The sequence below is a fragment of the Mobula birostris genome, chromosome 7 (assembly GCF_030028105.1).
Source record: "Mobula birostris isolate sMobBir1 chromosome 7, sMobBir1.hap1, whole genome shotgun sequence".
Taxonomy (NCBI): domain Eukaryota; kingdom Metazoa; phylum Chordata; class Chondrichthyes; order Myliobatiformes; family Myliobatidae; genus Mobula; species Mobula birostris.
This window is the reverse complement of record NC_092376.1, coordinates 139650016-139672490: the sequence shown is the minus strand read 5'-3', so window position 1 is coordinate 139672490 and position 22475 is coordinate 139650016. Positions and strand designations below refer to the sequence as shown.

Below are 22475 nucleotides of genomic sequence, written 5' to 3'. Positions count from 1 at the left end.
GGGGATTTTTGCCCATTCTTCCTTGCAAAAGGCTTCTAGTTCTGTGAGATTCTTGGGCCGTCTTGCATGCACTGCTCTTTTGAGGTCTATCCACAGATTCTCAATGATGTTTAAGGTCAGGGGACTGTGAGGGCCATGGCAAAACCTTCAGCTTGTACCTCTTGAGGTAGTCCATTGTGGAGTTTGAGGTGTGTTTAGGTTCATTATCCTGTTGTAGGAACCATCCTCTTTTCATCTTCGGCTTTTTTACAGACTGTGTGATGTTTGCTTCCAGAATTTGCTGGTATTTAATTGAATTCATTCTTCCCTCTACCAGTAAATTTTCCCCGTGCCACTGGCTGCAACACAAGCCCAAAGCATGATCGAACCACCCCTGTGCTTAGCAGTTGGAGAGATGTTCTTTTCATGAAATTCTGCACCCTTTTTTCTCCAAACATACCTTTGCTCATTGTGGCCAAAAAGTTCTATTTTAACTTCATCAGTCCACAGGACTTGTTTCCAAAATGCATCAGGCTTGTTTAGATGTTCCTTTGAACCTTTTGAATAGAACCATTGGAGGTTTATGGCAGGGAGTTTCTCCCTTTTGCCACCTGCTATCGGGGACTTGGGAGTCGATCGGGACTTGAGACTTGTTTTTTTACTGTGCCCATGGTCTGTTCTTTATCAAATTATGGTATTGTTTTGCACTGCTGTAACTATATGTTATAATTATGTGGTTCTGTCAGTGTCAGTCTTTGGTTTGTCCTGTTTTCTGTGATATCACTCTGGAGGAACATTGTATCATTTCTTAATGCATGTATGCACTTCTAAATGACAATAAAAGAGGACTGAGTGTTCTCATAATCTAAAGATCTACTCTGCATTTCCAAGCGTTGGCATGTTCTTTTGTTCATTTTCTCTTTAACTGCCCTCATTAGTCCATTATCCAGATGGCACCATAACCATCAAAACTCCTGGCCTCATCCTATCAGTTATTATCTTTGTCTTGTCTGTTTCCAGCAGCCCTTCCCAAGCCACCGCTCCGCAAAACAGAATTAACTTGCATTCTCAATGTCCAGTTTTTATGAAGGTTCTTCCCTCTGTAGATGTTGACTGATCTGCTGAGAGTTTCCAGTATTTTCCAGAATTTGTAGTTCTATGGTTTGCAAACTAGCACCAACCCTGATACTCATTCAGTTTGGGACTTTGAAGCTCCTTCTGACCATTCCAGGTGAGGAAAGTGTTGTTTTATTCAGTGCATTCCTGTTGTAAATACATCTGGGTACTGATCATAGTTATGAGCTATGCCACATATGGCTAGATCTCTTCTCTCAGCATCTGATGTGCTGTGATGGTCAGATGCAGTCAGCAAAGAGGACACCTCAGAATGAAGTAATCATGACTACGGCAAGAACAACTTGATCACTTCAAGGAAAATGGTAAACTTCATGTTGTTTATGCAGTCAACGGTACATAGTTTCATGAGGAAATCTGTAATTATTCCCTGGCCGCCTCTTCTCAGGAAGTCCAAATAAGGTGAAGATGTCTCTCTTTACATAGAAAACCTTAATAGCTAGCCTCATTTATGAGTTGCTGTTTAAATGCCAAATGCTTCAAAGTGAAGATTCATAGTCTCTCACTGAGGTTGTAATTCTGGCAAGCACCATTATTAGATTTTAGTGGAGTAAAGATGTTTGAGGTATTTGCTGAAGGTGAGGTGAAATGAGTATCTTCCAAAAAAAAAACCAATGCATACATCTTCCTATCAAGAGCCAGTCTGCTTCCTTTGGCATCACAGCTAAATTTGACTAGTCTCTTGATTATTAAAGGCGTACAGCTTCCAAAGAAATACCTATGAGACCTGCCACATCTAAAAACAACTTACTTCTGAATAACTTTAACAATCACCATTAATGTAAGCTTAAATGGGTCAAACGTTCCTGGTAGCCCATTCATACTTAAGCCAAGTGCCAGGAAATCTCTAATACACATACAACTATATACGACTACATACATACATAGTACAGCAGCAACCTGAAAAAAAAACACAACTAAGAGAGGACCTGTAAGCCAATAATTTGAATATGCCCTTTTCATAGCTAATACTGGTGAGAGTTGTGGGAAATTCCTAATTTTATTTTAATGCTTGTTCAGTTATACAAGGTTAAACAGGGTACAGGCCGGAATGTGGGTTTCAGAAATAATGGTGCTGCAATTCCATCAGTGTTTCAATGTGATTTAATCTGCCATCTCTGCATACAGTGATTAGATATGCATGCACAATCTTGTTGCCAAGGCTGTGTCCAAGCCACTTCCTGCTGTGTCTCAGACCTCATGAATAAATGTAACAAGATTCTATGGAATCTATAAAGTAGGTACTATACTTCCCAATTTTCCTCATCTTCCTGTATTTTTGGGATTCAGTTCAGTTACGAACTTGCTCTGCTTGAATAGTTGTGGGCTCTCATATATCTGCGGCTTTGCATACGAGAGAGGAAGCACCTGTATGGTAGTCTTTTTTTTTCTCATCTAGAAAATCTAACTTAAAAAGACACATCAACATTTAGCTGTAAAAATATGCTGATTGTTGTTCTGAGGTTGCATTTAATAATCAAGGAGTAATTGTGAATGAAAATAATTAGAATCCAAACAGCGCATAAATGGTTAATGCATTTGATTTACCACCTTCAGAACTTTTACTATCAAGTTATTCTTCTTAAAGGGTAAATATCATATCCATAAAATACTTACATGACCATGCAGGTCAGTGTTCAAAAGCATTAGTGCACAGGTTAGTGTGTGGACTCCATCTGAAAAAGGAAAAAAAACATTTTCATCGTGGGTTTCTAACCTAAGCTTTCTCTGAAAAAAAGAATTGAGATCAGATAGGAATGTCAGAAGTACTCAAAAGCTTTGGTTGGAAACAAACTTCTGCAGCTTTACAGGTGAAATAAGTTATACAATCATGTTTCATTGGCACAAAAGATTTCAGTGAAACAAGCATAAAGTTAATGGACTAAATGTCAGGTTTAAAAGATGCAGTCACATTAAAGAAAGGAAATTGCAAAGCCATTTCAACCCTTATAAAATTAGACCTATTATTCAAAATAGAATCGATGGATAAAATGTGGCTGATAAATGTCCAGAGTTTCTGGATGTGCTAATGAGGACGAGGACAGAACAAGTGAGTTACTGGAGACAGAAGAGAAGGCAGGTGCTGGAATCTGAAGCAACAAACAATCTACTGGTGGAACTCAGCAGGTCAAGCAACATTTGTAGGAGAAAAGGAATTGTTGATGTTTTCCGTCCAAACTTTATATTCGACCCAAAACATCGACGATTCCTTTCCACCCACAGATGTTGCTTGACCTTCTGAGTTCCTTCAGCAGATTGTTTGTAATTAGTGAGCTAAGCTGGGAGTGGGACCCATGAAGAAATCTGCTCAATTTGGCATAAAAACAAGAGATGGTAATCAGGAACATGTGTGTCTATCACCCAGATATGGAAACTAGTACAGAAAATGCTGTTACAAGCTATAGAAGAAGTGAAAACTGCAAAAAGAAGGAATTTGCAACGGCAAAATTTACCAGCCATACAGCCTATACATACATATCACATACAGTATTACCCAACAGTACTCCAGTACCAAGCTAAAATAAAATCCATTTACAAGGACTTGGTGAAGCAATAAGTAATACTGATGAATCAAACACCTGAAAGATGAAAGAATGGAGAGCGACATTGTTCCTCAGCACTTCGAGAGATTTCTGCTTTGAAGATTGTGACCCCAGTGAGCCAGGCTCAAAGGAAAATTACTTGGGAAATACTGACATCATGTGGAGGCTATGGAGATGATTTTCACGTTCTCAGACTTAACCCATTCTCTGCCTTTTCTGTGATCTGAATTCCTTCATTTAGTTTGCTTTTTATTTGTTCTCGATATTTCTTTATTGTTAGGTTACAGTAATTAGTTTTGGTTGCAGTCTCAGCTTACTCTACGCAAAAAATATTAAACTTATTTGCCAATATTTGGTGGATAAGGCTTTAAACCAAAGAGTAGGGAGTTGGTTCAATAGCTTGGAAAAATATGGATAAAGTAAAAGGATAAGGAGTGTGCAGGACAAATTATTGAAGTCTCCAGAATAATGAATAAGACAAAAAGTTTACAAGGGATAAGCATTTAACTTCAGACAACATGGTGATAAAATTGAAAAGAAGGGTGGTGGATACAGGACTAAAGGTGTTCTACTTGAATGCACACAGCGTATAAAATAATATAAATGATCTGGTAGCACAGTTTGAAATTGGCAAGTATGATGTGGGCATCATGGAGTTGTGGTTGAAAGATCTCAGACAGGAATTAAACATCAAAAATACACATTATATCGAAAGGACAGGCAGGTGGGCAGAGAAGGTGAGTGGTTTTATCAGAATCAGAATCAGGTTTATTATCACAAGCATATGTCGTGAAATTTGTTAACTTAGCAGTAGCAGATCAATGCTATACATAACATAGAAGAAGAAGAGAAAAAGAAACAATAATAATAAAATAAAAATATTAACAAATACATAAGTAAATCATTTACAGTAATGTATATTGATAGATTAAAAATTGTGCAAAAACAGAAATAATATATATTAAAAATGTCAGGTAGTGTTCATGGAATCAATGCCCACTTAGGAATCAGATGACAGAGGGGAAGAAACTGTTCCTGAATCGCTGTGTGTATGGCTTCAGGCTTCTGTACCTCCTACCTAATGGTAACAGTGACTAAAGGGCATACCCTGTTGGAAAATCTGAAATCAAATCTGCAGAAAGAAATGCTATAAGATCACAAGATGTAGAACCCTGTGGCTAGAGTTAAGAAGATGCAAAGGTAAAAAGACCCTGGTAGTTTTTATATGCAGGCTTCCAACTAGTAGCCATAATGTGCAGTACAAGTTCCAAGGTTTGTAAAAAGTGCAATGTTATGGTGGTCACGGGAGATTTCAATAAATAAGTACACTGGGAAAATCAGATTGGTGGTGGATCCCAAGAGAAGGAATCTGTAGAATGCCTACAAGATGCCTTTCTAGAACAGCTTGTGGTTGAGCCACTAGGGAAAAGGCAATTCTAGATTGGATATTGTGTAATGAACCAGATTTGATCAGGGAGCTTAAAGTAAAGAAACCCAGAGGAGCCAGTTATGATAATGATATTTTCTTAATAAGTAAGGACATCCCAGGTTATGGGAAGAAGGCAGGGAAATGGGGTTGAGAGGGATATTAAATCAGCCATGATGGGCCAAATGGCCTAGTTCTGCTCCCATGTCTTGTGGTCCTAAGTTCTTATATGACAGAATGCAGCCTACAGTTTGAGAGGGAGAAAATAAAATCGATGTATCAGTATTAAAGTTGAGTAAAGGTAACAACAGCGGCATGAGAGAAGAGCTTACTAAAGTTGATTAGAAGGGGACACTTGGAGGGATGACAGTAGAGCAGCAATGGCTGGAGTTTCTGGGAGTAATTTGAAAGATACACAAATGGTTCATCCTAACGAAGAAGAAGCATTCTAAAAAGAAAGTTGGGCAACCATGACTGACGAGGTAAGTCAAAGACAGCATAAAAGCAAAAGAGAAGTTATTCAATAAAGCAGAAATTAGTGGGAAGAAAGTGGCTTGGGAAGCATTTAAAACCAACAATAGGCAACTAAAGAAGCAATAAAGAGAGGAAAGATAACAAATGAAAGTAGGGTAGCTAATAATATAAAAAAGCATACCAAACATTTCTACAGATAGATAAAGAGTAAAAGAGAGACACAAGCAGACATTGGACAACAGGAAGATAACACTGGGTGAGGTAGGAGAACAAAGAAATGGTGGACAATCTAAATAGGCATTTTGTGTGATTCTTCACTGTGGAAGACCAAGCAGTATGACAGAAATTCAAGAATGTCAGGAGGAGGAAGTGAGTGTAGTCACTGCTACTAAGAGAAAGGTGCTTGGGTAGCTAAATGGTCTGAAGGTAGATAAGGGCCTGAACCAGATGGATTACACCACAGGCGTAGCTGAAAAGATTGTGGAGCCATCAGTAGTGATCATTTAAGAATCAATAGGTTATGGAGTGCTTCCAGACAACTGGAAAATGGCAAATATCTCTCTAGTCTTAAAGAAGGGAGGAAGGCAAACGACAGGAAGTTATAGGCCAGTCAGCCAACTTCAGTGGTTGGAAAGATTTTGGAGTCTATTATTAAGCATGAGGTTTCAAGGTACTTGGCGCAAAGTAAATTAGGCTAAAGTCAGCATGGTTTCCTTAAGTAGAAATCTTGCCTGACAAATATTTTGGAACCCTTGGAGGAAATAACAGGCAGGATAGACAAAGGAGAGGAGGTGGATGTTGTTTACTTGGATTTTCAGAAGGCCCTTGACAAGGTGCTGCACATGAGGCTGCTAAACAAGAGTTCATGGTACAACAGGAAAGATACTAGCATGGACAGAAGATTGACTGCTAGGTATAAAGCAAAGAATGGGAATATCTAATTTCTTTTGGAAATGGGGACCTTTCTTATCATATTTTGGGAGTCTTAAGGAATTACCTACTAGTTGAGGGCATTTGATTGTACTTGGGAAGTTGCCTCCCATTTAACACGCTCATAATTTACCTCACAGGGTGGTTGATGAATTGTAAATATGAGTGTATTTTGGATCATCTGACATGTTGCAGATGTGTGTGAGCCGTCGTCTTGAAGTAGTGTGGGGGTATGGTTGTGAAATGTCCGTACTTGTATTTGTGAATTGTTGTGTTGTAAATATATTAGCTGCCATGATATGTTCGGGGAGGGTGGGTGGGGGGAGGTTTGTTTTGGGGGTATGATATTAAAGCAAAATGGAGGAAAATGTAATCCATTATATAGTCTGTATTGTGTCATTTCTTCAATAAAAATAAAAATTAAAAAAAAAAGAATGGGAATAAAGGGGGCCTTTACTGGTTGACCACCAGTGACTACTGGTGCTCCTCAATGCTTGGTGTTGTACCTGCTATTTTTACAGGTTATATGTTAATGAACTGGATAATGGAATCGATAGCTTTGTGGCCATGTTTGAAGATGTTACAAAGGAGGGCCAGGCAATATTGGGGAAACAAGAAGTCTGCAGAAGGACGTGGTCAGATTAGGAGAAATGGCAAAAAAGTGGCAGATTGAATACAGTGTAGAGAAGTGTATGGTCAAGCACTTTGATAGAAGAAATAAAATTGTAGACTATTTTCTAAGCAGGGAGGAAATTTAGAAATCAGATGTGCAAAGGGACTTGGGAGTCCTAGTGAAGGATTCCCTAAAGTTAACTTGAAGGTTGAGTTCGTGGTAAGGAAAACAAATGTAATATTTGGGAGGAATAGAATTTAAAAGCAAGAATATAACACTGAGGCCTTATAAGGCAGTTTTGGGCTGCAGACTTGAGAAAGGATGTGCAGACGTTGGAAGTTTATGAGAAATATCCTGGGAATGAAAGGGTCATTGTGTGAGCAGCAATAGATGGCTTTAGGCCTGTATTTACTGGAGTTTAGAAGAATTAAGGGGGATCTCATTGAAACATACTAAATATTAAAAGACCTAGATAGAGTGGACGTGAACAGGTTGTTTCCAGTACTGGGAGAGTCTAGGACCAGAGAGCACAGACTCATTATAAGAATATCCCTTTAGAACAAAGATGAGGAGGATTTTTTTTAGCTCCAGGGTGGTGAATCTGTGGAATTCATTGCCACAAATGGCTGTGGAGGTCAAGTCATTAGATATATTTAAAGTAGAGGTTGATAGATTCTTGATTAGTAAGGGCATCAAAAGTTATGGGTGTAGGCATGAGAAGGAAAATAAATCAGCAATGATTGAGCAAACTCAATGGGCAGAATGACCTATTTCTGATGTCTAATGCACTTAAATATCTGTAAGTAATATAATTATTTAGATACATTTTTTCCTTTTTTATTTAGAACTTAGAACTTACATGCATTTTGGAATCTTTCAAATTCATTAATATAAGGATTTACATGACAATACCTTCCGAGTTGATATAATCAGGATTACATTGGCAGTATCTCTTAGAAAAGGGGATAAGAACTCTTTCCCGCTCCTGAGTTTCACCCATCAATGGAAAAGCTTTCAAAAAACACCTAATGGAAAAAAATTGAGAAATGGTTAAGTGACTAATCAAAACAAAATTATATTTTTGCATGCATCTATTTGCAGATTGCAGCATTTAATGAAATTTCTCTACATTGCACTAGAGAGATTAAGTTATACAGCAGTCTAAAAGAATATGCTGAACCAAAATAAACAATTATATCAGACTGTTATTTCACTGGATTTGAAAATACAAATGTATGATTGAATGTTATTTCATATTCCACATTTTAAGGAGCATTTTTTATAGGCATCCGTTAGTCTTATGAGACCATGGATTTGCACCTTGGAAGGTTTCCAGGGCGCAGGCCTGGGTAAGGTTGTATGGAAGACCGGCAGTTGCCCATGCTGCAAGTCTCCCCTCTCCACGCCACCAATGTTGTCCGAGGGAAGGGCATTAGGGCCCATACAGCTTGGCACCGGTGTCGTCACAGAGCAGTGTGTGGTTAAGTGCCTCAGCCAAGGCTCGAACTAGCAACCTTCAAACACTAGATGAACGCCTTAACCACTTGGCCACATGCCAACATGCATAAGGAGCATATACTTACAAAATTAGAGTAAAGGTGACAAGACTATGATATTGCCGGCACTTGAAAATTGAAATAAAAATAAAAACTGTTGGAAATACTGTGATATTAGAAATAAGTTCATCCTATAATACAAATTTTGGACAGTCTGTCTCAATTTCAGAGCAATATCAGGAAAGAGGGAGGCAGTGGTCAGAGAAGGTTTTATTTTGCCTGAACCACATGCAATTGTTCTGTTCTTCACAAAAAGATATCAGATATAAAGCAAACTGGCAACTTAAGGAGAATGTTGACTTCAAGAGAAGGCATGGGGTTGGGTGTCATTACTACACACATGGAAATTGGTACTGTAGATGTTCCTAAGCAGTTCATTCGTTATGTGCCACATGGTATGACATTGGCAATCATGGTCTTTCCATGACTAAGATTGTTCTTGGCAAATTTTTTTACAGAAGTGGTTTGCTATTGCCTTCTTCTGGGCAATGTCCCTACAAGACTGATGACCCCAGCCATTATCAATACTCTTCATAGACTGTCTGTGACCAGGACTTGTGATAGGCACCAGCTGCTCATACGACTATCCAGCACCTGCTCCCATGGCTGCACGTGGCCTTGATCGGAGGCTAAGCAGATGCTATACCTTGCCCAAGGGTGACCTGCAGGCTAGTGGAGGGAAGGAGCGCCTTACACCTCCTTTGGTAAAGATCTATCTCTACCCTGCCACCCTTTCCTAAGGAGTAGCATATAACTGAGAATGTGAACAAAGCCTAAAATACACTCCAGTGTTCACTCAAGGTAAGGATGCAAGCATAGGAAGAGAAGCTACTCTGTGAATGAGCATTTAGGAGTAGAACCAAAGCAAATATGATCTCACACAGCTGGACAAAAAGGGTGAGGAAATGGGAGAGGATGGTGTAGTCAACCATGTCAAAGGGAGCAGACAGGTTGAGAAAGCTGAAATGGAATAAATTATCTTGCAAACCACCAGATATCAATGGTGTTTAATATCTTCACCCCAATTCTAAACATTCCCATTTTTTTACATGTTCACTTTTCTTGGCTTAGAGAGAGCTCATTCAGCCCATCTGGTCCAAAAAATCAATACCAGCATTGCAATTTTCCCCTTCTTATTTCTCTGCAAAGTATTCTTTCTTGCATGCCATAAACTCTCCTTTAACTCTAGTGCCACCTACTCACCTACCTACACTAAAGGGTTATGTACTGTGGCCAATTAACCTACTCACAAAACAAAAACCAAGAGTACTGCAACTTTTGAGAAAGTCGGGCAACATCTGTGGAAAGAGAAGGGTTAATATTTCAGATCAAAAATTCCAGGTCACTCTATTCTCTTTCCACTAATACTGCCAGATTTGCTAAGTGTTTACAGCATTTTAAGTTTTTATTCTAGATTTTTAGGATCCACACTTTTTTAATTTTCGCTTAATCTACCAGCCTATCTTTGGCAATTAGAAAGAGACCTGAATACTAGGAGGGAAACCATACTGCCATAATGAGAATATGTAAACCTAGACACACAGCACACAAGGTCAGTAAAACAACACAGGTCCCCGGAGCAGTTAATAAAATGATCCCAAATCTTTAAATTTCAGATATATTAAAACATTGACGGTATGATTTATAAATTAGCATCAAAGTAGAAGACATCCAAAAGGAAATAATAAATCTTAGTTGCCACTAACTACAAGTAAATAACTTCGATCTTTGTCTAACTGATCACGTCACAATAAGAAATGTTCCTATTTAAATGAAAGCTACTTGAAATAGATGATTATTTATTTGTTCCGTTCCCAAGTCTTCAGTTTGAAAAGAGATGCAATTCTACAAATGTCAAGTGTTGGAAACCCAGTGGAACTTTTCTTTCTGTAATAACATGTGTTTCCCGAAGTGCCTAGGTTTCCACCAACATCCCAAAGATATACTGGAGGTCATCTCCTTCCAATATAGTTATACTGCATTGGGTACTGTTCGGGGAGATGGCTCATCAGGGAAGGCAGCAGTGGCCAGTATCATGGCACCCTGACTGGCTCTGCTGCACAGGAGGGCAGGAAAAAGAGACCATAAAATGCAGAAACAGAATTAGACCATTCAGCTCATCAAGTCTGCTCCACCATCCCATCATGGCTAAATTATTATCTCCCATCTTCGCCACTTAACCTTTGATGCCCTGACTAATTAAAAACCTATCAACCTCTGCTTTAAATACACCCAATAACTTGGTCTCCACAGCCATCGGTGGCAATGAATATCCCATATTCACCACACTGTGGCTAAAAGGATTTTTCCTCATTTTTGATCTAAATGGATGTCCCTCTATTCTGAGACTCTGCCCTCTGGTCCTAGACTCCACACTATAGGAAACTGACTCAACCTGCAAGTTAACTTGTAGGAAATCCTGCATGAGGACTCCCATCTCCCTTTGAACCTCCGATTTTTGAATTTTCTCCCCATTTAGAAAATAGTCCATACTTCTCTCCTTTTACCAAAGTGCATGACTATGCACTTCCCAGCACTATATTCTATTTGCCACTTCTTTGCCTATTCTCCCAATCTGTCTAAGTCAATCAGTACCCACCTTGCTTTCACCTGCCCCTGCACCTATCTTCATATCGTCCCAAAACCTGGCCACAAAGCCATCAATTCATTCATGCAAATCATTGACATATAAAATGAAAACACTGAACCCTGAAGCACATTACTAGTCACTGGCACCCAACAAGAAAAGGCCTCCTTTATTCCAGCAGTTTGCTTCCTGCCAATCTGCCAGTCTTCTATCCATGCTTGTATCTTTCCTGTAATATGATAGGCTCTTATCTTGCAAAGCTGATTCTTTGACCCGTCATGGGGTACGTGGCAAAATTGGGGCCTGCATCCAGGATTTGAACAAATTGTGAGGGAGCTTATTTGAATTGATTGGGGAAAATCCTTTTTGATTTATTTGTGTGGAAAAACAGCAGAAATGGAGGTTAGTGTTGAAAGGTTTCTGTTGGAACCAACCCCTGAAGCGTTGAAGGACGCTACGAGTAATGTGCTGTTGGGAATCGCCTTATGGCGACCACTAGAATGAGGAAGTTGTTAATACAGGCGCTAATAGCTCAGCATTATATATCCAAGGGAACGTTTGAAGAGAATGTGTGGGAAATGTTTGCTGAAGGTAAATCTACTGAGGTGGAGATTCAGCTTCAGTCAGAATAATTAAAGGAAGAGCAAAGGCAGCATGAATTGTAATCAGAACAGCTTGAGAGAGAAGCTAGAGAGGCAGCAAAATGGAGAGAAGAGGCAGCAAAACAGAGACAGTTCAGGAGGGAGATGTGGCAGCTGGGAGGTCTAGTGTTAGACCCTGTTGATTTTTACAGCTCGAAAGGGCTTGTGTTGACTGAAGAATTTAAAAGTTGTGTCCCTGATGATGTAAGAGCATACCTAGATGAAGAGGATGCCGACACCCTGCGGGGGTCTTCTAGGTTAGCAGACGAGTTTGTTTTAACCCACAAGGTTGAGTTTACTCCAAATGAGAGTTTCCCAGAGAGTAGCTGGGAAGATCAGGGCAACCTGGAATTTGAAACTGGGACAAGTGATGACAGCCTAGAAGAGGCAGCTGTCCCAATTGCCAGCATTCAGGTTGTTGATGTACCTGCGGATTCACAGGGTACTGAACCTTGTGTTGAAGCTCAGTTAAGTTCTGAGGTGTTTGACTCAGTTGAAAAGGAATGCAGTCCTTTTGTGTCAGATGATCTTAGGTCAGTGAATAAGGGGTTAACCTTGGTACCAGTAGAAATTGAGGATTCTCAGTCACTTGTACTAGGCAGTGTTCTAAAAGTTAGTGATGAGATGAAAATTGGTGAGGTAAATGTTACTGTTGATATTGAGAAAAGTGTTGTTTCTGGACTTTTGGATAAAGTACTTGTGAAGTTTGGATTGGTTTCACAACCTTTGACCCAGCTTTCAGGACAATGGCCTGCTAAAGAAATACGTGCCACTCTGTTGAACTTTGTTTGAACATTTGGATGTAAACACCTTCAAGGTTATGGAGTTGCTTTTCACAATTGTGATGTGGAGAAAAAAGATTTGTTTTGGTTTTGAGAAGCCACTTGAAGAGGTTGCTATGGAGACAGATCAAGATAAAGATTGTAGGAATGGAATAAATGGATCGTTAGGGATTTTTCACAATATACACATGGTTTTCATAAGTTTGGTGATAGTGCTGAGTTTAGCAAACATTGGGGGGAGGTTGACACCTATCCAAGGTGATGTTTATCCAGCAGTTCAGCTAATGAGCAAAGCTGCTGCTAATGACCCACACAGAGATACTGATATTTATCCCACATGCGCAGTAACACGAAGCATGTCTAAAAAGTCTGCTGATGCCCATGATGATTTATCAGAGACTTTTCTACCTTCCCTATTCGAGCAGAATTTAGAAGAGAGTAAGGTTGATGAGAAAGGTTTGTCCTTATCTAGAAAGGAATTTAAAGAGGAACAGAATTGAGATCCTGAAATAGTGACTTTAAGGGAGACTGCTCTCTCACTCTTTTACTGTGCCTGCAAGTGAGGATTGGGCCATTGAACATCAAGTTGTGGTGCCAAAAGTTTACAGGGCTGAAATTTAAAACATAGCTCATAGTATGCCTCTAGATGGATATTTTGGAGTGAGAAAGCCAGATCTCACAGAAGAGAAGGTGCAGAGAGAGTCAACAGGATATTACCTTAAGGATGGGGTGTTAATGAGGAAGTGGAGACCACCTACTGTGAACCCCGCTAAAAGTGAGTTTGGGGCATGCTACTGTCACGTATCTTGGCTATGTAGTAGGCCAGGGCCAACTGGCTCCTGTACAGGCCAAGGTTCAAGCTATTGCTGAGGTTCCCATTCCAATGAGCAAGAAAGCTTTAAGAAAGTTTTTAGGAATGGTTGGGTATTACCATAAGTTTTGTAAGAATTTTGCAGATGTCACTCTCCCCCTAATGAAACTCCTAGGGAAGAATGAAAGATTTATATGGAGTGACCTTTGCCAGGAGGTATTTGAACACCTGAAAACCATCCTGTGTTATCATCCTGTGCTTAAAGCACCATTCTCTATCGCAGTAGATGCTAGTGATGAAGCTGCTGGGACAGTATTGTCGCAAAAGGATGATGATGAAATTGAACATCCAGTAGCTTATTTCTCAAAGAAATTTAATGTGCATCAGAAAAATTATCTGTTGAAAAGGAGTTGCTATCACTTATTCTGGCTTTACAACATTTTGAAGTCTATGTTTGTCCTGCCTAGAAACCACTTGTGGTTTACACAGACCATAATCCATTGGTGTTTCTAACTAAAATGAAGGGTAAGAATAGAAGGTTATTAAACTAGAGTCTGACCTTGCAAGAATATGACCTAAAAATAAAGCATGTGAAAGGTACTGACAACATTATAGCTGATTGTCTATCCAGATGTTAATTTAGAAGTTGTACACGTTTTGTTCTGTTATCTGATAACTATACATGTATTGTTTCAAACTTTGTAATCTTCAGTTAAGCTAAAAATTTTGCTCCTACATCAAAATTTTTCCTAAAAGGAGGGAGGTGTGATGTGATCCTGAATTATCGCTTATGAACTGTACTTTTAAAAAGAAAGAGAGCTGTACAGCACAAACACCTTGTTATTAAGAGAGAGGGGTGAAGACTGCTCACAGTTTGTTTGGAATTTCTGCAAGGACACTGCCAGCTTCTGAGTTCCTCCAGAGAGAGAAGGGGGGAGCTACGTGATGGACAGCTGGTGTTCAGCACGGTGAGATAAATACCAGGTCAGCTGGTTGTCAGACACATATGGATTTCGACACTGGATGAGCTTAGTTGTGCCCACAGAAAGGTACGTTTTTTAGAGGATCGATCAGGAGAATCGATCAGTTGCTCTCGCAGTGTGGAAAAGGCGACTGGTGGGAAGTTATTAGTGTGTCCAACCCTTGCCTGGGTTGATAACTCCACCACAGAAAACAGTCCCCTTCTTGTGGTCACATTCGGTGACTTCTAAAGGATTTCGGAGGACAACGGGAAGAATCGACAGCATCAGCTTACTCGGACAACCACAACACCTCTCTCTCTACTCAACTAAATACCACGAACTGAACTAAACTTTACCCATCACCATAAGACTGTATCCATTTAACCCCTAGGCTTGAAGAAGCTTGATTTTTAAATTTCCACACTATATAAAATCGTTGCTAATCCGTTTGATATATCAGAATTTTATTACTGTATTGCATAGTTACTAATAAATGAGTATTAGTTAATAGCAATACCAGACTCCAAGGTGTTTTCCATTTCTGCTGGTTCTTTAACCCGTCACGGGGTACGTGACAAGTAAAAATTGTGCAGATGATGTGGAAAGTCTACAAAGATATGTATTAGTTAAGTGAGTGGGCAAGGGTCTGGCAGATTGAGTACAATACTGTCAAGTGCAAGGTCATCCATATTGAAAAGAAAAATAAAAGATCAGATTATTATTAAAATGGTGAAAGGCTATAACAAGTTGTTTTGCAAGAAGACTTGGGAGTGCTTGAGCATGAATCACAAATAGTTACTTTGCAGGTACACAAACTATCAAGAAGATAAATAGAATGACGGCTTTCATTGCTATGGGAACTGGAGTTAAGAGCAGGGAAGTTAGGCTGCAACTATACAGGGTACTGGTGAGCCCAAACCTGGAATACTGCATTCAGTTCTGATCTCCTTTGGAGGTGATGCAGATGAAGTTCATTGGGCTGATTCTGGAGAAAGAGTTGGTCTATAAGGAGAGATTGAGTCGCCTGGGACTATACACACTAGAATTCAGAAAAATGTAAAGGGACCTCATAGAAACATATGAAAGGCACAAATAAGATAGAGGCAAGAAAGCTGTTTCCATTGGTAAGTGAGACTAGAACTAGTCACACTGGAGGATGTGGTAGAACAAAGGACCCTGCAGAAAATCCTGGTAATTCTGGGCAATGTTTCTCACCCTCTGCGTGCTGACCAGGCCAAACAGAGGAGCACTTCTAGTGATAGACTAAGACAACTGCACTGCTCCAAAGAGCGCTATATGAGGTCATTCTTAGGCCCTATAATAACTTGGCCTCAGTAACTAGGCTCTATAATGAGTCAACCTATAGCCTGGGAAGTGATGACCCCTCCTGTTTGAAATAACTTATTTTTTAATCTTTCTCACTTCTCTTCTAATATTTGTATGTCTGTGCACTTGTAATTCTGCTGTGGCACTGGAATTTCCTTTAGGATTAATAAAGTATCCATCTATCTATACCCTCAAGATTCGGGGGCATAGATTTGGGGCAGAGATGAGGAAAAACTGTTTTTCCCAGAGAATAGTGAATCTGTGGAATTCTCCGCCTACTTCATGAAATATATTTAAGACACAATTATACAGATTAATGCATAGTGGGGGAATTAAGAGTTATGGGGCAAAAGCAGGTGGAGCTGAGTCCGTGTCCAGTTCGGCCCTCATCTTATTGAACGGTGGAGTCAGCTCAACGGGCCGCTTCTATTTCTTGTGTTCATAGTGTAGGTGGGTAGCTGGAAATTCAGGCTGTTTGGCATATGTGAGAATAGGTTACACTGATAATGAGTACATGAATGGGACTGTTGGGAATATCCTGAGAACTGGTATAAACTGGAGAGACTGATAAATGGCCTCGTTTTATGAATAACCTCTTCTCAGGCTTCCAGCCCCATACAGGTGTGAATTTCAACCAACATTGTGATGACTCACTCCGCTATCTTCATCAAGGGTGATGCCTAGGCATGTCTAGTCCGGTGGTATATATACCCCTGTTGTCCATCCCTCCTGATCAATCAAATCCCAGTTCTTACTTAGAGCAAGACCTTCATCTTTGCTAAAATTCTTATTCTCTTGTCTTATTTCAATTTGAATTTATTTCAATGGCTTCCTTTCAACAGGCAGTACTAAAACCTACTGGTGTGACCAGTAGCTTTGTGCTGTCGAAGTCAACCCTGTAACCATTGTGATAGGTGGTATATCCGTCTGAGTTACCCGAATTGGTGGTAGCAGAATATTGCACTCGCAATTATCATAGGATTGACTTTGACGGCACAAAATTACTGTGCCACGTCAATGGCTTTTGGGACCACCTGGTAAAGGAAGCAATTGGAATAAAACTAGAGAAAAAGAATTTTAACAAAGACGAATGTCTTGCTCCAAGCAAGAACTGGAAACAGATTCTAAACAAAATGGCATTATACAACTCTACACAGAAACAGTAAAGTAATAAAAATCATTGCTTTAGAATTTTATTTTAACAGATAGCTAACCACTGGAAGCTGTAAATAAATCATGGTCACTTTTTTCCAGATTTTCACTTTTAAAATCGGATGGCCATCTTGCAAATGATGACTGTTACTCACCTAAGTGCTTTATCCAAAGTCAAGTCCGTGAAGTCAAAGAAACTAAGATATTCTTCAGCTACCAGCCTGCTGAAATCATTGCTATAAAGGAAGGTAAATACCATTACTAGATTAAAATATCCAAGAGCAGTTAATGAAACTTTAATTTTTTTAGGTATTTGGTCAAAACCCATCTGAAGAATTGCATTCAATTTTGGGTAAAGCACCCAAGGATTTATTGGCTTTGGAAAGGATATACTCTATGATCAGCAGAATTGTACAAGAATGGAATGAAAGACTTGAGCTTATCAGAATCCTCTCTGCCTACACAATACCCATATACTTTCATTTTCCTCACATTCATGTGCCTATCTAAACATCTATTAAAAGCCTCTAATGTTTCTGCCTGTGAGGCCAGTCCAAGCAGCGCATTACACCACTCTCTGCAAAAAGACGTGTCCCTCACATCTCCTTTGAAATTACTCCCTGTTCTCTGGTGTTTCAACCCTGGGAAAAGGATACTATCTGTCTACTAAATCTATGCCTCTCATAACTTTATAAACCTCCCCTCAGCCTCTGCCACTCCAGACAGAAAAAAAAACAAGTTTGTCCAGCCTCTTATTGTAGCACATGCACTCTACTCCAGGCAACATCCTGGTAAACCTTTTCTGCACACTCTCCAAAACCACAACGTTTTTCCTATAATGGGTTGACCTGAACTGCATGCAATACTCCAGATGCAGCCTAACTAAATTTTTATGAAGCTGCCACGTAACTTCTTAACAATTGAATACAATGCCTCAAATCTTAAATGTAAGCATGCCCTATGCCTTCTTAACCATCTTATCAACCTATGTAGCCAATTTCAGGGAGCTATGAACTTGGACTCAAAGATCCTTCTGCTCATCAACACTGAACTTACCCTTAACAGTGTACCGTGTCTCTGCACTTGACCTACCAAGCTGCAGCACTTCACATCTGTCTGGGTTAAACTACATCCATAATTTCTCTGCCCGTATCTGCAACTAATTTATATCCCACTGTATATTTGCCAGTTTTCTATGCAATTCACACCACCACCAATCTCTGTATCATACGCAAACTTACTAATCCACCCAACTATATTTTCGCCCAGGTCACTTATATACATCACAAAACAGCAGAGGTCCCAGTACAGGTCACTACAGAACACCACTAATCACAAATCTTCAGCCAGAATAAGCTCCTTCAACCACTACCTTCTGTATTCTATGTGCAAGCTAGTTCTGAATCCAAATGGTCAATTCTTCACAGATCATGTGTCTTCATCTTCGGGATGAGCTTCCCATGAAGGACCTTGTCAATCACCTCATTGAAATACAAGTAAACAACATCCAGAGCTCTACTTTCATTAATCACCCTTATACCATCAAAAAAACTTGATCAAGTTAGGAAGACACTACTTGCCCCGCACAAAGCCACGCTGGCTCTCCCTAATTAGGCCATAGTTCTCCAAACACTCATAAATCCTATCCCTAATATCTCCTCTCCAGTAATTTCCCTATCACTAATGTACCACTCACCAGTCTATAGTTCCCAGGAATAAATCTAGTTCCCTTCTTGAATAATGCAACAACATTGGTTATATGGCAGTCTTCTGGGACCTTGATTGTGACTAGAGAGGACATAAAGATATTGATCAAGGCCCCAGCAACCTCTTCTCTTGCCCCTCTTAATAACCTGGTGTAAATCCAATCAGGCCCTGGGAACTTATCCACCATAATGCTCTTTAAGAAACCCAAAGCAACCTCCTCCTTTACTTCAAAATGCCCTAGCATGGTAATATACTTGGCACTGATCTCCCTATCCTTTACATCCTTCTCCGTAGTAAACATTGATTTAGAGTACTCATTAAGTTCAACTTTATTTTTTTTCGACTGTACCAAATGAAACATTTCTCTAGACTAGTGGTAGCCAACCCATCGATTGTGATCGACCGGTCGACCTTTGAGACTTTCCCATTAGATCCCGAAAAAGATCAAAAATAAATACGCAAATACTGTTGTAATGTGAGCATTATAAAAATAAGTAATACTGATTAGGATAATGGTAATATAGCAATACTTTCATTACTGAAAGCTGTTTGTAAAGAGAGATTGTTTCCAGGTTGTGGGGTTTTAGTTCTGTTCTTTCTGCCTAGTGCACATGTGTGTAGCTCCCCCGCCATGCACCGCATTTTCAGCGTAGCTTGTGCTGCATCAAAGTGACCAATTAGATTAGATAAGAGTACAGACTATCGCAAATATCAATATACGGCACTCGCTCGTAATATCCTGATAGCATGGCGGAGGCTCCACGAAAGGAGGCGAAAACGTACAAATACCATCCAGAATGGGACCAGGAATTTCTATTTACCTTGGTGAAAGACAAGTGTGTACGTATGTTGTGCCACCAAACACAAGCACTGACTGAAAGAGGGAATCTGGAGCGGCACCACAACATCAACCACCAGAAATTTAAAGACACTTACTCCCCAAAGAGCGCAATTTGTGCCAGGAAAGTTGAGGAGCTGAAATCGGGGTTGAAGGCCCAGAAATAGTTTTTCACAAAACATGCTGCTCAAAATAAGGCTGCTATTGAAGCATCATTTCGTGTAAGTCACTTTTTGGCTAAACACAAGAAGCCTTTTACAGATGGCGATTTATTCAAGGAAGCATTGGCCATTACCGCAGAGACTGTTTTTAATGACTTTAAAAACAAAAACAACATCACAACCACAGTACATAATATACCGCTTGGCCCTGCAACAGTGACAAGGAGGGTAGAGTCACTGTCAGAGGACGGGGATCGACAAGTGTTAAAGGACTTGTCACTCTGTGAATATTTTTCACTACAGTTTGATGAACCCCTGGATGTAATGCAAACAGCTCAGCTTGTTGTATTTGTCAGAATGGCTTTCCAGGATTTTACAACAAAGGAGGACTTCCTCACTCTTTTGCAATTAAAGGAGAGAACGAGAGGTGGGGATATTTACAAAGAGTTTAAAAAATGTGTCCGTGAAAATGACATCCCCATTCATAAACTGGTGGCAATTACTACTGATGGGGCCCCAGCAATGCGCAGTGTGCGCGTTGGTTTTATACCACTAAAAGTCAGTGCCAGCTTCAGGTTAACTTATCTATGTGAAATGTGAATCTATTTCACAGATGAAAAATTATTAAATCTAAGTACAGGAGCTGTCTTACTGACAGATGCCTCACAGACTGTCTCAGATTGGCTGTCTGTAGTTATGAGCCAAATTTCAGGGAACTAGCAGAAAGTATTCAGCCCCAGTCATCACACTGAGTGCAACAGTCAATTTTTATTCATTTATTTTTTTGTGTTGAAATAAAATTAAATAATGAAACTTAGAATTAAAGGTGTGAAGTATTGTAATATTCTTAAAGAAAGACAACTATGGCCTGTTTGATATGCTAGTTACAGTGTTTTCTTGTTTGAAGGTTTGACAAAAGTATTTTGTGAAATTCAAATACAATTAGCCCAAATAAAAGGCCTCAAATTGGAAGTACAATCTGAGCTGTTTTTTCTCTAAACGATTTAGTAGGTAGATTTTGCCTTTCACTAAGGTTGAGGTAGGGGATCTTGGGCTTAAAAAGGTTGGTGACCACTACTCTAGACCACAGTGCACCCACACAACATATATCACACACAGAACATAAACCAAAACATTACACTAAAAGTCAGTTAAGTTAATGAAATATAATTCAAAGTTCATCACAAGATCACATGACAAAGGAGCAGAAGTAGGCCATTCAGCCCATCGAGTCTGCTCTGCCACTCCACCATGAGCTAAACTATTCTCCCATCTAGTTCCAATTTCCGGCTTTTTCCCCATATATTTTGATACCCTGACTAATTAGATACCTATCAATCTCTTCCTTAAATCTTCTCCTCATGTAGTAAAGTGCAGCATAGGTAAGCAGTAAATAATAAATAGTATACAGTAAACAGCTTGCTGTCCCTAGTGATGAGACCACAGTAGTGACAGGTGAAACCCCACTGGTTTCCTTGGCTGCATAAGTCTATGGAAGATACACTCTGGTCCCACCAAACCCATGAGATTGAGACAGTTCTCCCATCCTAACCCCGGTTTGTGTGGATGCTGTGTCATTTGCTACCCTGTTACAACTCAATGCCAAGGAATAAGAGACAGCACACTGCATATGATTAAAGGAATTATACTAATGAATCTTAACTAAAGGGTTAGTAAAGACCAAAGTAATAACAAAAAGGGCCCATTATAATTAAACAGTCAAATGTGCACCAGTTAGAGCTCAATTCACTGATTCTCAATCCATCTCATCGCCCAGCTCCATCGAATTACAATCTCCCCACCTGGTCTTATCCTACAACCGGTTCTCTCCAGCGTCTTCTCTTTTCATCTCCTGCCTAACAAAAGACCCAGCTCATATTCCAAAACACCCAGTTCATATTCCAAAACACCCGTTATCTCTCACCATAATCCAAACACTGCTTCTACAGAAAGACCATTCTGTTAGCAGTGAAAGCTTTCCCAGGATGTTACATGGGGTATTCATTAGTCTCACAGCCTGAAGGAAGAAGTTGTTACCCAGTCCGGCAGTCCTAGTCCTGATATTTCTGCACCTCCTTCCCGATGACAAGTAGCCCAAAGCAATTATGGGATGGGTGGTAAGGATTCTCAACAATACTCTAAGGGCTGCCGCATACAAGCAAATGCGCCCCCCCCATCCTGAGTGGCCCTAGTTATCCCTAGTTCCTCTTGCTCGTGATACATGTATACAATGCCTTAGGATTCTCTTTAATCCTACTTGCTAAGGACTTTTCATAGCCCCTCCTGGCTTTCCTACTTGAGTTCTTTTCTGGCTTCTTTATAACCCTCGAGGGGTCTGTTTGATTTTAGCTTCCTAAGCTTTACATACTTTCCTTTTTGTTCTTGACTAAATTCATCACCTCTCTTGACAGCCAAGGTTCTCAAGCAGCTGCCCAAAAACAGCTGTTCCCAATTAACTCTCCCTAATTCCTACCGAATGCTCTCGTATCTTGTCCTGCTCCAATTTAATACTATCCTGCAAGGTCCACATTTATCCCTATCCATAGCTATCTTAAAACTTAAGGAATTGTGCTCACTGTTCCCAAACTGCTCACCCACTGAAATGTCAGTCTCCTGGCCAGGCTCATTACTCAACACCAAATCCAATAGCCCCTCCTCTTGTTTGATTATACACATATTGTAAAAGAAACACTCCTGTATGTACCTGACAAATTCTGTCCCATGTAAACCTCTTGTACTCAGAAATTTATATTATTGAAGTTGACATCCAGCATGAAAACAACTCTATTGCTTTTACACCTTTCCTTAATCTGCCTGCATATCTGTTCCTCAATGTTCTGGTGGCTACTGGGA

The 22475-nt window shown here is 39.8% G+C and overlaps 1 protein-coding gene across 1 annotated transcript in view; it reads right to left on the bottom strand.

Moving 5' to 3' along the window:
• psd2 (pleckstrin and Sec7 domain containing 2) overlaps positions 1-22475 on the bottom strand; it is a 99346-nt gene that overhangs the window by 75163 nt on the left and 1708 nt on the right. Inside the window, exons 2-4 of the mRNA XM_072264607.1 lie at positions 17072-17152; positions 8012-8124; positions 2731-2789 (exon numbers count right to left, since the gene is read on the bottom strand). Of these exons, the coding sequence (XP_072120708.1) occupies positions 2731-2789; positions 8012-8124; positions 17072-17152 (253 nt within the window). The remainder of the gene's footprint in view (positions 1-2730; positions 2790-8011; positions 8125-17071; positions 17153-22475) is intronic.